At 40.2% G+C, this 13,918-nt stretch overlaps 1 protein-coding gene across 1 annotated transcript; it reads right to left on the bottom strand.

Moving 5' to 3' along the window:
• Positions 1 to 6,629: 6,629 nt before the first annotated feature.
• On the bottom strand, positions 6,630 to 8,277 carry LOC134441401 (uncharacterized). The gene is made up of 2 exons (XM_063191693.1): positions 7,693 to 8,277; positions 6,630 to 7,031 (listed from the first exon to the last, which is right to left on the bottom strand). Exons 1-2 carry the CDS (start codon positions 8,068 to 8,070, stop codon positions 6,636 to 6,638), a joined length of 774 nt encoding a protein of 257 aa, XP_063047763.1. The 5' UTR covers positions 8,071 to 8,277; the 3' UTR covers positions 6,630 to 6,635.
• Positions 8,278 to 13,918: the final 5,641 nt, after the last annotated feature.

The following is a 13,918-nucleotide window of genomic DNA, read 5'->3' as shown; positions in this document are numbered from 1 at the left end:
AATGCCTGAGCTGGACCAGTCCTGGATAGACAATATCTGCGTGTGTTCTCTACTTAATCCTAGGCTAATATACTATTTAAAAAAAAAAAAAAAACTCTCCTTGGCATCTGTACTTATTGTTCTGTATATTCCCTGTGCACTTTGTATCCTCTACTGTACATGTTATATATCATGATTACATCCTTGGTTGTAGGTCGCTTTGTATAGAAGTCTCTGCCAAATGTAATGTAATGTAATGTGATGACTCTAGGAACGTCTGTTCTTCTGCACATCAACACATTCTAACAGTCAACTAAGGCCGTGTTGTGGTAATGATGTCTATTGCCCATATTCACCCCCTGTATCATAACAAGGAGCTTCATACACCATCAGGTTAAAATGCAGTTAAACAATAAATATACTGTATGACAACATACTGTACAGAGACAAAGAATATATCCAGAACATGTGAGCTGAGGAGAATTAAAAAGGAATATATTGGAGATGTGAAGGAAAATTCTGTGACATGACTAGTCATTATGCAGCTGAAAGCTTTCATCAGTTTGAAAGCAATGTGCTGGGAAAAAATACCTTATAAAAAACGGGGGTGTTGTGTGTACAGTGGACTCACCTGGACAGAGACTTGGTACTGGAGTAGCCTATTTGTCAGGCCAAGGCCTAAAAACAATACATTACATATTACATTGCTATGTTACATTACATCAGTGGTTTTCAAAGTGGGGGTCCGGGGACCCCCTTTTGGGGGGCCACAAGGAGGTGAGAGGGGGGCAGCAGGTTGGCAGGAAAAGTATAGCACAAATGACCAACCAACCAACATAAAACGTTCTGGGAGTAAGCTGGTAACAGAGATGTGTGTCATGACTGGCTGTTCCACAGTTTCACATGAAATATGACATGAAACCACCCCAAATACATAGCTTACATAACTTCTGTAAAGTGAGCAACTTTAGAAATTACATTTGCAAACCAAAATATTTAGTCCTTCCTGCCCTGTCACTATCACTTTCACTCTTGTTATGCCCCTGATACTCGATTTTGTGGGTGCATGTGAGAGTCTAGTGAGTTCAAATACATGAGATCTAGGGGAAGGGACTTCAAATTTCCCCTTGAATCTGTGTGAGGGTGGGACCCCACTACAAAGACAGAGGAAGGTGAAACAAAGTAAAGTGGGAGTGAAGTGTGTGTGGTGAGAAATGTAATGCAGCCTTTATCTTTTCCAAGTTGGGAGGTGTTTGTTGTCAAGGAGCCGCTTCAACTGTGAAGTGCTGGGGGAAATCCTGCCTCAGTGCTGTGTCTGCAGAGTGTCTTCCTACCTGAGTTTGATGATCTCTTTGTCTGACAGCTTGCCTCCTCCTCCTCCTCCTCAGGGTGTAGGTTCTTCTTGGATGTGCAAGCTATATTTTTTGTTTGTGTAACTTTTCCTGGTTGTGTCTCTCCTCGTCCTGACAGAGATTGTCTGGAAAATGTGTGTACATCCAGTTCTGCTTTGAGATTGTCTCCTCCTGCTGACCGTGCTTCCTGATATTGTGGTAGCTCCTCCTCCTCCTCCTATTGGCCGTGTGACTGCTCCTCCTGGTGGTGTGTCTATGAAACATGTCTTCATATTATGAATAGAAGTGAGGATGTTGTTGTACAATGAATAAGACACTAAGGTCAAGCACCAGGAGTTTTTATTTTTCTCAGAGCAGAGTACCTAGAGCAGACGTTTCAGGTTGCTGAGCACTGATGATGGCAGAGACCTGAAACGTCTGCTCTACTCTGCTCTGAGGAAAATATCTTTGAACTTTTTATATTATGAATACCCAAAGTCATACGTTTTCACTGATTTTCCTAAATACCGGTAGTCAATATGAATGACAGACATCTTATTTCAAGTCATCAACCATTAGAGTGCAGCATTTTTTTTTTAACGAATCTTCCAATGATAATAATAATAATGATAATACTTTCGTTTTATATAGCGCCTTTCAAAACACCCAAGGACGCTTCACAGAGTGTTGTAAAGGATAAGGATATAAAAAAAAAAAAAAACTTAAAATGGCCTGTTCCAAATTACTAAAACTTATCTAAACTGTTTAGTCTTGTAAAGAGCTGAAAGTGGTTAAGTGTGAGTTGTTTAATTTTAAAAAATGACCATTTTCAGTTCTTAGCTTTACCAACTGTTTTGCGTAATAGTTTGGAACAGTTGGAGCAGTGCATTTTGAAGGTTTTTTTTTTTTTTTTTTTATTAAAATCATTGGAAGGTTCCTTCATTCCCTAACAGCTTATGGACCTAGATGACCAGACACATAGGTCATGTTGTGCGTTTTATGTGTCTTAATGTTTGCTGCTTATATGTGGATTGTGGAGAAGTGTCATGCAAGACAAATGTCTGTGCAAACAGACAGTTTTATCTCATCTTATTCAAAAACATTTTATTTGTAGTCTAATGGCTGATTACTGGGAAAATTGTGATAGCTGGAATTTATATTGATTATTTAGGGAAATCAGTGATATTTTTGACAATGTGGAACGCAGCGCACTTACTTCAATACACAAGTGTACCAGTAGATGTGGGTTTTTTGTTGCCAATTTGTGGTGTATGTGACTAGAGGTGAGGTCATGCAGGATCTCATAATGCACAGTTAATTGTGGGATCTGCTGTTCTGAAAGTATTTTTAAAATACAGCAAATACAACGTGGGCATTAAGATGCAACTAGGCCTACCAGCATGTCAAGAAAGTTCTTAATCTTCTGGTTGAAATATATGGGTAGTTGACGTTTAAGGGCGTAATGCAAAAAAAAAAAAAAGTTTTACCAATTCCTGAAAAAAATGATGGAAAAATTTGGGGGAAAAAATAAATAAATAAAGCTCTTAGTGGTCCGTGGAATTTCGCCTAATTTTTGCCATTTCTTGGACAATGTGACCTGCGGTGTGACATCCTTGGGGTGACATTTCTGTTAGATACAATAAAAGTATTAATATCTGTACAAACATATCCCCATGCTCTTTGTACGCTTGTTCCTTTAACCCCCACCCCCCACACGCACTACTATCCACCCGCACCCCCACCCTCACCCTCACCCACACACACGCCTATGCATTGCACAGGCAGACAGCAGTGATTTCACTGCATGGTTTCACTGTATTACTTGTAATAATTGTGTGAATGTGACAAATAAATCTGCTGGTATCCTTATACCCTTGCATGATACATGAAAAACAAGTAACGATTCAGTTACACATTGCATAAACATGTCACACCGCAGGACATGAATTCACAAGTTTAATCCTTTTGTATACAGCTCCAGGCCACTTTATTAGAATAGCATGAAAAAGTTGATTTATTTCCATAATTCCATCAATAATGTTAAACTGTCATGGATTGTAGATTCATGGCCCAGTTGTTTAACTATTCCAATCATTCAATTTTTTCTTTTTACATATTTTGACCTTCCAGCTCAAAAAACCCATGAATTGGGGAATTCGCATCATTAGAATATTGTAATAAAATCACAATTTTCTTCATCAAAATTCATTTCACATCAGTGCACATCAAATCAGTTGAAATGTGGTACTTTCTACATAACATGCAATGTTCAATACTTGGTTAGGACTCTCTCTGTCTTAATAACGACCATGATGCGTTTAACATTGAAGTCAATGGCAGAAACAGTGCATGGGAGTAATGGAAGCCCAGATATCCTTGATGCTTTGCCGTCAGCTGTTCTTGTTTGTTGACCTGGTGTCCCACACTTCACTCTTCAATATACCCGTAGATATCCATGCTACGTTTTGGTGTTAACTCACCAGTTTAATTCTAACTCACCAGAAATAAAACCCCATTCATTTTCAATGGGGTTTCATTTCTGGTGATTTAGAATTAAACTGGTGAGTTAGCGCCAAAACGTGGCATGGAAATCTACAGGGTATATTGAAGAGTGAAGTGTGGGACACCAGGTCAGCAAACAAGAACAGCTGACAGCAAAGCATCAAGGATATCTGGGCTTCCATAACTCCCATGCACTGTTTCTGCCATTGACTTCAATGTTAAACGCATCATGGCCGTTATTAAGACAGAGAGAGTCCTAACCAAGTATTGAACATTGCATGTTATGTAGAAAGTACCAAATTTCAACTGATTTGATGTGACCTGAATTTTGATGAAGAAAATTGAGATTTTATTACAATATTCTAATGATGCGAATTCCCCAATTCATGGGTTTTTTGAGCTGGAAGACCAAAATATGTAAAAAATAAACAATTTAATGATTGGAATAGTTAAAAAACTGGGCCATGAATCTTTAATCCATGACAGTTTAACATTATTGATGGAATTATGGAAATAAATCAACTTTTTCATGCTATTCTAATAAAGTGGCCTGGAGCTGTATATGACTGACCTCTTAGCTCATGCTAACTAGATAATGATATTGTGTTTAACCTTAATGTGTTTTCATTTATGAAAAAAAAATATATTGATTATTTAGGGAAATCAGTGATATTTTTGACAATGTGGAATGCAGCGCACTTACTTCAATACACAAGTGTACCAGAAGATGTGGGTTTTTTTGTTGCCAATTTGTGGTGTATGTGACTAGAGGTGAGGTCATGCAGGATCTCATAATGCACTGTTAATTGGGAGGACTGCTGTTCTGAAAGCATTTTTAAAATACAGCAAATACAACGTGGGCATTAAGATGCAACTAGGCCTACCAGCATGTCAAGAAAGTTCTTAATCTTCTGGTTGAAATATATGGGTGGTTGACGTTTAAGGGCGTAAAGCCAGAAAAAAACGAAGTTATTTCAATTCCTGAAAAAAATGATTGGGGGGAAATCATTTTTGGGGAAAAAATGGAATAAATAAAGCTCTTAGTGGTCTGTGGAATTTCGCCTAATTTTTGCCATTTTTGGGAAAATGTGCCCTGCTGTGTGACATCCTTGGTGTGACATTTCTGTAAGATACAATAAAATTATTAATAGTCTGCACAAACATATCCCCCGTGCTCTTTGTACTATTGTTCCTTTAACCCCCACCCCCCACACACACTACTATCCACCCGCACCCCCACCCTCACCCTCACCCACACACACGCCTATGCATTGCACAGGCAGACAACAGTGATTTTACTGCATGGTTTCACTATATTACTTCTAATAATTGTTTGAATGTGACAAATAAATCTCCTGGTATCCTTATATCCTTGCATGATACATGAAAAACAAGTAAGGATTGAGTAACACATTGCATACGCATGTCACACCGCAGGACATGAAGTGACAATTTTAATCCTTTTGTATACATGACTGACATCTGAGCTCATGCCAACTTGATAATGATATTGTGTTTAATCTTAATACTGTATGTGTTTTCATTTATGAAAAAAAAAATCCTCCAATAAGAGTAGTCACACCACAGGACATCATAAAATGAACCAAAGCATTGCGTGACAGAAAGATTGCAATATGAAGACATATTAAGAGGTTAAGAGTCACCAGAGGACGCGTTGAAGATTAAGGGGAGGGGTGGGCACTGGATAGCTTATCACCCCACTCTGAGCCATAGCTCAAACCGTCCCAGGGACGGCCTTGCACTGTCCCATAGCAAGTGAAAAACACCTCCAGGTGCCTGTGGTAGTTGGGAAGGAGGCAGAGAGTCCAGACATTGCTTGTCCTCCAAGGAGAGATAAGAGTCCTGACCTTGGTCAGGTCGCTGCAGCTGCAGCTGGGGCGCCAAAGCAAAATGGGCTGAGACATGCGAGAGGGAACTGGAGTTAAAGTGTCAGTTTTTATTTTTTATGGTAAAAATATGAAAATGTTCTATTTTGTTTATTTTTTGTACGAAAATATAAAAAAGATCATCTACCCTCAACCGTCTTAAGTCTCATTATTTATTACGAATTGTGTTCATTTCACAGTATTCAGTGTATTGACTTGAGTGCAAATCGTCTTGGCAGCATTTTGGACAACACAGACGAGTTAAAATGTGCACCATTTAGCCAGTAATGATTTCTCTGAAAAGTGTAGTAGTGTGCTTTCCAATATGTATCTTGTGTTCTCCAGTTTGAAGCACAATCCCTCTGCTAAACCCATTATGTCTCCTGTTCATAATTGGGCATCAAAGGTTGTGTTGAACCAGGGCTGGACTGGCCATAGGGCATACAGGGCATTTGCCCAGTGGAGCCTTGATGTTTTTGGCCAGGTCTTCCCTTCATGTAATGGTATCAGTCCAGTCCTCATGCCGTCTTAGTCAGATTTAAATATTAATTTTGGCTGTTGTGGTCAAAATACATCATATTAGATGGTTGAAAATGTTGTCACATGCTTCAATGTCTCTCTCTATGCTTGGCAGCAGGTCTCCGCTGAAAATGTGTTGATTTTGTTTTTGGCCCAGTCCAGTCCTGAGTTGTACTCTTGTTTCCCAAAGTACAGGACTGTCACTCCTTCCCTTTGACGCGACCAACTCTGAGTATTTAAGCCAACAATGCTACCCCAGAGTTCTCAGCTGTTAAGTAACTGATAACTGTGTCGGAAAATTGTACACCACCTCTATCTGGACATTAAGTAAAACAACACCTTTTTATCTGTGAAAATATTTGTATTTAATATAACTTTTGTAATGATGTTCTCCTTTTGCGACTGCTGTTCTCAGGTCTCAGGCCTGTGATGCTGCATGTCGTCTCCTCCGGTTGCCACACCAGTTGGCCTTGCGCAGCAGATTCCAGAACCTCAGCAGTCTGCTCTGGACGCTCGCTCCGGCCTTGTCTGCTGCCTCTACTGCCTCCGCTTCTCTCTCCCTCACTCTCTGCTTCTCCAGCAGCTCCTGCCTCAGAGCCTCCTGCCTGTGCGCCTTCATCATGTCTGTTATGGCGTTGTGATATGTTGTGTTTTGTTTATTCATGGCAGCTACGCCGTCACCACTTCTGGCCGCTGGCCTCAGCTGCTCCGCCTGTCCAGTGTGGCCTCTGTCGTATTCTTTGAGCACACGTGCTGTAATGGAGGCGATCACAGCTTTCAAGGTGGCGAGTTGATCAGCGGAGCTGGGCAGATCCTGTGAAACCAGAAAAGAAGCCCATGTTATTAATCCAAGGGGTGTATATCAGACATCCACACTAAAGAACCTTTACCCAGCTGGACACATGGCTGTAATAATGACAAACATTGCTGTCTTCCAATTCAACCCCTTAGTTGAGTGAATGTTGTAGTCAAGGCAGGCCGCATAAACATATAGTCTAGATATGGCTGCAGCCTAGGGGCCTCCACCTGCCAGGGGGGCCCTGATTGGGCAAAGTGGGCTGGGGTGGGGGACCAATAATTGTAGAATTGTGATGCGGAATTGAAAAATCTGTTGTCTGCTGTTGAATTTGAGTTAATCTTGTTACGTACTACTCATTCCTGGCTCCAAATTATGATGCAGTCTTTCTAATTTTATGATGGGATTTGTCTTCTGTGGGGGGCCTACAGCAATCTATTGCCTTGGGAGCCCATACCATCTTAATCTGGCCCTGGTTGTAGTACCTGTCCATGATTTTTACATGTTTCATAGGTATATTATGACCGAGGGAAAGTATAGAGTAGGAGAGAGAGCTTGGGAAGGTTTGGGACATGATGACTCTCATTTGAATTTTAATTCGAGTCCGGGTCCTCATGGCCCACGGCCCATATGTGTCACATGTATTGTATGGGCACAGTGCGCCACAGCATCCCCCTACCTGTCCATGATCCTGACTGCTCATCATGGGTGTGAGGTTGGCGTTGGCCATCATGCCGCTCCTCTTCTCCACGGCGTCGGCGACACCGTCCATCATCAGCCTGCCCCACAGGGCCTTCTGTTCTCTTGCAAACGCCATTGATCTCCTCTGCGCATCGCGCTGATCCCTCTTCCTCCTCAGGAGAGCGGCCATCCTCCTCTCCTCCAGGAGGACTGCCAGCTGCCTGTCCTTAGCCCGCAGCTCCGCCACCCACCAGGCCTCCTCACACTCCCGCTGGGGCTGCAGGGCAGTCTCATCCAGAGAGAGGGTGGGAGTCACCACAGCTATGGTTCTCCGCCTGTAGTCTGGAGGGCCCGGGTCCAGTGTTCTCTTCATCATCTTTACCTTATGCAGCTTTTACTTTGACTGTATATTCTTCATCAGCCGTGCCTGCTGCTGCTTCTGTGGGCAATCTTATTTCTTGACAGTCTGATAGTTGCTGATCGTCTCTCCCACGTCTTTTAGGCCACACTAAATAGGCCTGTTGTCAAATCAACAATATCTGATGATATAATAATTAATAACTCAGGAATCTAACAGTGGACTATTATGGGTATTTTTTTTTTTTTTTTAAATCTTTTGTTTCTTGACACCAATAGTACACCTTATTCGTGATTAATCTCGAGACAAATGTGCAGGCTCAGCAGAATGTTTATACATTATTGTTTGTAACGTTCTTTTACACACAATCAATGAAAACGTCATAATGATCCTATCAACAATGCATTATGGAAAGCCGTTTCAAATTAATAAATTCCAATGGTCAAGAGCCTAGCCATATAAATTATTCTACCTAGGCCTACTACATTGACAGTATATAGGCCGAGGCCTATACTCTCATTGACCTACTCTCTGACTTAACCCCTTAAGACACGGCTTTATACATTTTTTGTTATTAAGTTGTTACCAGTATGGTAATGACCAAGTCGTAGTGCATCACTAAAGGGCCTGTGTTGTGTCATAGTAGGCTATCGTAGGACTATGGTAGTTACATTTCAATGACTATTACAGCGTGCCACTGGAGGTACGGCGCGCATTAAGGGGCTACTGGTGTCGTCCTTCCCAGGACAAATAACTCCTCTCGTCACATTTGTCTTTAAATGTAGTTGGGCATAAACCCGTGAAAACAAACCAGTGAAAATAAAATTCGATATATAGGTCGCATATAGGAGCATCATTTTTTAATTTTTTTTTTTATATACTTTATTGCAAGTTTGTTCAAGTCATCATATTCTTCTGTTCACTTATAGTTCCAGCTGGCAAACATTTTTTCTTTTCTTTTTTTGCGTATTTAAAGTGGTAACATAAAAGTGGGTAACTCGGGGGAGAATAGAAATAAAAGGAAAATCCCATTAAGCATGTGTTTGTATATCGATATGCAGTGTAACAGTACAATCGTAGTTGTGGTATTCTAAATTACATTTTGACTGACAGATTGATTTTGATGACACGGCGCAATTCCATCTAGGCGACATAATTTTCATTAGCTTACCATTACCACAATCGTGCTAATCCTAAAGTTCATCCTGGACTAGTTTGCAGCAGCACTCGTGCAGTGCGTGATGATGGAGGTGTGAGGCTAGCTATCATTGCACTTGATTTCATAATCATCACATCATAACTCTGCAAATGCGGTCGGAGGTGGTCTTTCTTGAAGACTCTCGGTTGTTCATGCAGTCACTGAAAGGAAGACGAGGTGTAATGTCCTCGTAAATAATGGCCTTCCAACAACTGCTGGTCCGAGTTCATGTAGTTTATTTCTCTTCATACATAGATCTGGTACCACCGTAAGGAATTGGTAGCATTTTACGGGTGCATTAGGCTCTGACTGCTCTTAGAATGTTCAAATCACAACAGCGGCAACAAAGAAAACAACAGAATTATAGAACCAAACAATAGAACAAAACAATTATAGAACCAGGGCTACTGGGTTCTTTACACTCCCACCAAATTATAAGTTTTAAAGGGTGAGTGTTCTGTCCCCCAAAGACCTTGCAGGTTTGAGATCAACCCTGTTAGTCCAGCGGATTGGTGAATTGATCATGCACTTTTGAGTAAAAGCATGAAAATTGGTACACATATACCTCTTCCTATGCTTATTAATATAAGCGTTGGAGGCGTCGCGAAAAATGAAGAATTTTCAAGATGGCCGCCAAATCCAATATGACCAACCCAAATTAATGAAACTACCTGACATGTTGTTGTAAAAGCATGAAAATTGGTACATATATCCTTCTTGATATGCTGATTAATATTAGCATTGCAGGCACCGCAAAAAATTATGAATTTTCAAGATGGCCGCCAAATCCAATATGGCCAACCCATATTAACGAATCTACCTGACACTTTGTACTAAAGGCCTGAAAATTGGTACACATGTCCTTCTTAATATGCTGATCAATGTTATTGTTGGAGGCGCCACGAAAAATGCTGTATTTTCAAGATGGCCGCCAAATCCAATATGGCCAACCCATATTAGTGAGAAACCATCATGCACTGAGTCATAAATGCCTGAAATTTGGTAAATACATACTCTATGATGTACCTATTAATGTTAGAAATGGAATTGTTGCGTAAAACCAAAATTGAAATGTTCAAAATGGCCACCAAATGAAATATGGCCAACCCATATAACAGGAATTGTATAGCAGATGAGTGAATCCATTATGCACGTAGTAAAAGCATGAAAATGGTTACACATTTCCTTCTTTTTCAGCTGATTATAAGATGTGAAAAACACAGAATTTTCAAAATGGCCGCCAAATCCAATATGGCCAACCCATATTAACTACCGGGCACTTTGTGGTAAAAGCATGATAATTGATAGCCTACACAGTTACATCTTTATGTGCAGATTAATATTAGGAATAGAGGTATGAAAAAAATTCTGAATTTTCCAGACAAATCAAACATGTTTGACTATTAGTGAAACCACCATGCACTTTGTAGCAGGAGCATGCAATCAGCACACATATACTTATTGATATGTATAATAATGTAGAAGGGTTCACGTGAGAAGTGCGTGAACGCACACAGACACACACACACACAAGTAATAGTCCTAAAAAAGATTACTCTGGAAGTGATCCTAACATAGGCTAATTTCAAAACATCAAACCCTATCCTACTAATGTTATATATAGATATGTAGTGTTACATATTGTGCTACAGTACATTAGTGAAACCAGGGCACAATTTGCCGCGAAAGCATGAAAACACATGTATCTTTTTATTGTATTAACATCATCAAAAAATCTAAAGAATTTTCAAGATGGCCCCACTTCAAATATGGCCAACACATAGATGTATAAATGGGCATAAAATATCCTATATTTATCTCAGTATAAATTTCTCTGTACTTGTAGTAGAAACATATTTGTAGTCTTTGATGAGTCAATAAATATTTTAGTCACATTTTCAATGGATTTGAGCCATTTATCATTGAAATAAATGTGCACAACCTTCATTCAAGTACTGTAGGTAACAAAACAAAATCTTGTCCCCCCTCAACATGGTTAAATCAAATCTTATCAACTTCACCTTGCATATGTTGCATAGTTTGCATATCTTGAACTACAAATACAGAAATGGGGGTTCACCATAAGCCAAATCTTGCACACCATTATTATAGCCAAAAAATGAATCCTAATACTGTACAAGTAAACTTTCACTCAAGGTTACTCAAATTTACATACCCAGAGTTGACTTTGCACCAACTGTACCATTCACTATTTATTCAAAGTTTGTGTGTTTCTTTTAATTAGACATTGTTGGCAGTTTGATTGATGTTGGCCATAGGATATATTACAACCTGGGGAATCCCATGCTGCTTTGCACACTTTCTGATCTGAAAGACAGCATGGATTTCATCCCTCAGAAATTGCATATGTAACCTTCAGAGTATCTCACTTGTGAGATCAACTGGTGTTAACCAGGCAAGACATACCCATACAACATGCATGGGACAGGATTGCAGTTCGTTTGAAAACCTTGAAGTACAGCTAGAAGTAGTGATTAATTATTGGTTTCTTTTCTTAACCATGTCCATGAATTGACAAATCAATTGAACTTTCTGTCTAGCAACCTTGAAATCTTGACCCTTTTGAATTTGTGGTCATGAGAGGCATATTAAACACAAGGCCTATGAAGTCGTCACTAACTGCTAGAGGTACTGTATATCCCACAATGTGCCTGGAGGATTAATGTGTTGGATACATTTGATTTGGCGGCCATCTTGAAAATTCGGGTTTTATTTGCTATGCCTCCATTTCAAATATTAATCAGCATATCAAGAGGTAAATGTGTACCATTTTCCATGCTTTTACTACAAAGTGGGTGTTAAATTCATCAATGGTTCCATTAATATGGGTTGGCTTGATTTGATTTGGCGGCCATTTTGAAAATGAAACTTTCTTGCAATGCTTCAATTTCTTTTATTAATCAAGAATATAAAGAACTGGGCATCCATTTTCATGGGCTTACAACAAAGTTTCAGGTACAGTAGCTTCATTAATATGGGTTGGCCATATTGGATGTGGCGGCCATCTTGAAAATACAGCATTTTTCGTGGCGCCTCCAACAATAACATTGATCAGCATATTAAGAAGGACATGTGTACCAATTTTCAGGCCTTTACTACAAAGTGTCAGGTAGTTTCATTAATATGGGTTGGCCATATTGGATTTGGCGGCCATCTTGAAAATTCATAATTTTTTGCGGTGCCTGCAATGCTAATATTAATCAGCATATCAAGAAGGATATATGTACCAATTTTCATGCTTTTACATCAACGTGTCAGGTAGTTTCATTAATTTGGGTTGGCCATATTGGATTTGGCGGCCATCTTGAAAATTCTTCATTTTTCGCGACGCCTCCAACGCTAATATTAATCAGCATATCGAGAAGGATATGTGTACCAATTTTCATGCTTTTACTCAAAAGTGCACGATTAGGCCCTTTTGTGTGTCTAATCCGCCGGACTATGTATTCAGCAGCCTACTCTCGTGTTCTGTACCTTTAAATGCCCGTGCCCCACTGGGCATTTGTTTAGGGTTGCCCTGGCAACCGACCTGTCAAAATCAGTTAATACTTACCGTAAACAACTTACCTCCTCCAGTGATTCTTCCTTCCTCTGTTTGTTTCTAATACTCCTAAAGTAATTACCGTCTGTAAGTAATAATCTTAAATCCATATTTCTTATTCCTCTGATTAACCTAACTTGTGATTCAACTGTTTATTTAAATATCATACATTTTCCTTGATCTCTTTCCCATATACCTCCGGTAATCTTCCCTCCCGTAATCGTCTCTTCTTCTCAAGACACAGCAGATGTTTAATGGACTTTAATAGACTTAAATGGACTTTATTATTGAATACTTTTTGTTTTACACTTTGTTACAGTTAAACCTTTCTTCATTAAATAACGGAAACGCAACGGCATCTTGATTCGCCTTTTTCCTGAAACAATGAATGAATGAGTTGGCTGGCTGTTCAAGCAACGACAGACACTGGGGACAGCACAGTTTAAAGACGAATTCTAAGGAGATGTTAACAACAGACAAAGGTATGTCGGATAGTCTTTCTCTACACTCTGGCTCGTCAAGAGGGTCCAGATCATCCATATCAGCCGCTGTTAATGCACGCGCTAGAGCACAAGCAGCCAAAGCTCGCGCTGCTTTCGCTGAGGAGGAGATGGCCATAAAAGTCGATAAGGCTAAACTTGAAGCTAAACTAGAAGCACTGAATCTAGCAAAAGATGCGGCCGCAGCCGAAGCCGAAGCCGAAGCGCTGGAAGCGGCAGAATTTGAAATATATGAGCAGGCGTCATAACCACATGTCAGCCAAGATCAACACAGGGGGAAAATATCAGAACAGCGCGTCGAAGTTCACTACCCAGGAAAGCCATTATCTGAGTGCTCGGAGGAGCGCACAAAAGACTATGTCAACACATTGCCCTTGTCAACACCCAACCCAATCAATGCGCAGTCTGCACGTCAGCCCACATCACACTTCGGACATGAACATCTGTTGCAAGCACCAGAACACCCAACCCGTCTTAACTCACAGCAGCAGCTCCCGATACCAATCAAAAATGCACATTATCAACCACAAACGCCGTATTCTAGCCATGCGATGCCATTAATGATTGACAGAGAAAAGCCTCACTACCAACAGCAGTATGGCCTTC

This window comes from Engraulis encrasicolus, chromosome 24 (assembly GCF_034702125.1).
Source record: "Engraulis encrasicolus isolate BLACKSEA-1 chromosome 24, IST_EnEncr_1.0, whole genome shotgun sequence".
Taxonomy (NCBI): Eukaryota; Metazoa; Chordata; class Actinopteri; order Clupeiformes; family Engraulidae; genus Engraulis; species Engraulis encrasicolus.
The sequence above is the reverse complement of the archived record's forward strand: the minus strand, read 5'-3'. Positions and strand labels throughout refer to the sequence as shown.

What these genes read in the sequence shown, in the direction of transcription:
- LOC134441401 (XM_063191693.1), bottom strand. Translation starts at nt 8,070, where the DNA reads ATGATGAAGAGAACACTGGACCCGGGCCCTCCAGACTACAGGCGGAGA. An exon ending in GCAGTCAGGATCATGGACAG is followed by an intron (nt 7,032 to 7,692) that starts GTAGGGGGATGC and finishes CTGGTTTCACAG; the next exon opens with GATCTGCCCAGCTCCGCTGA.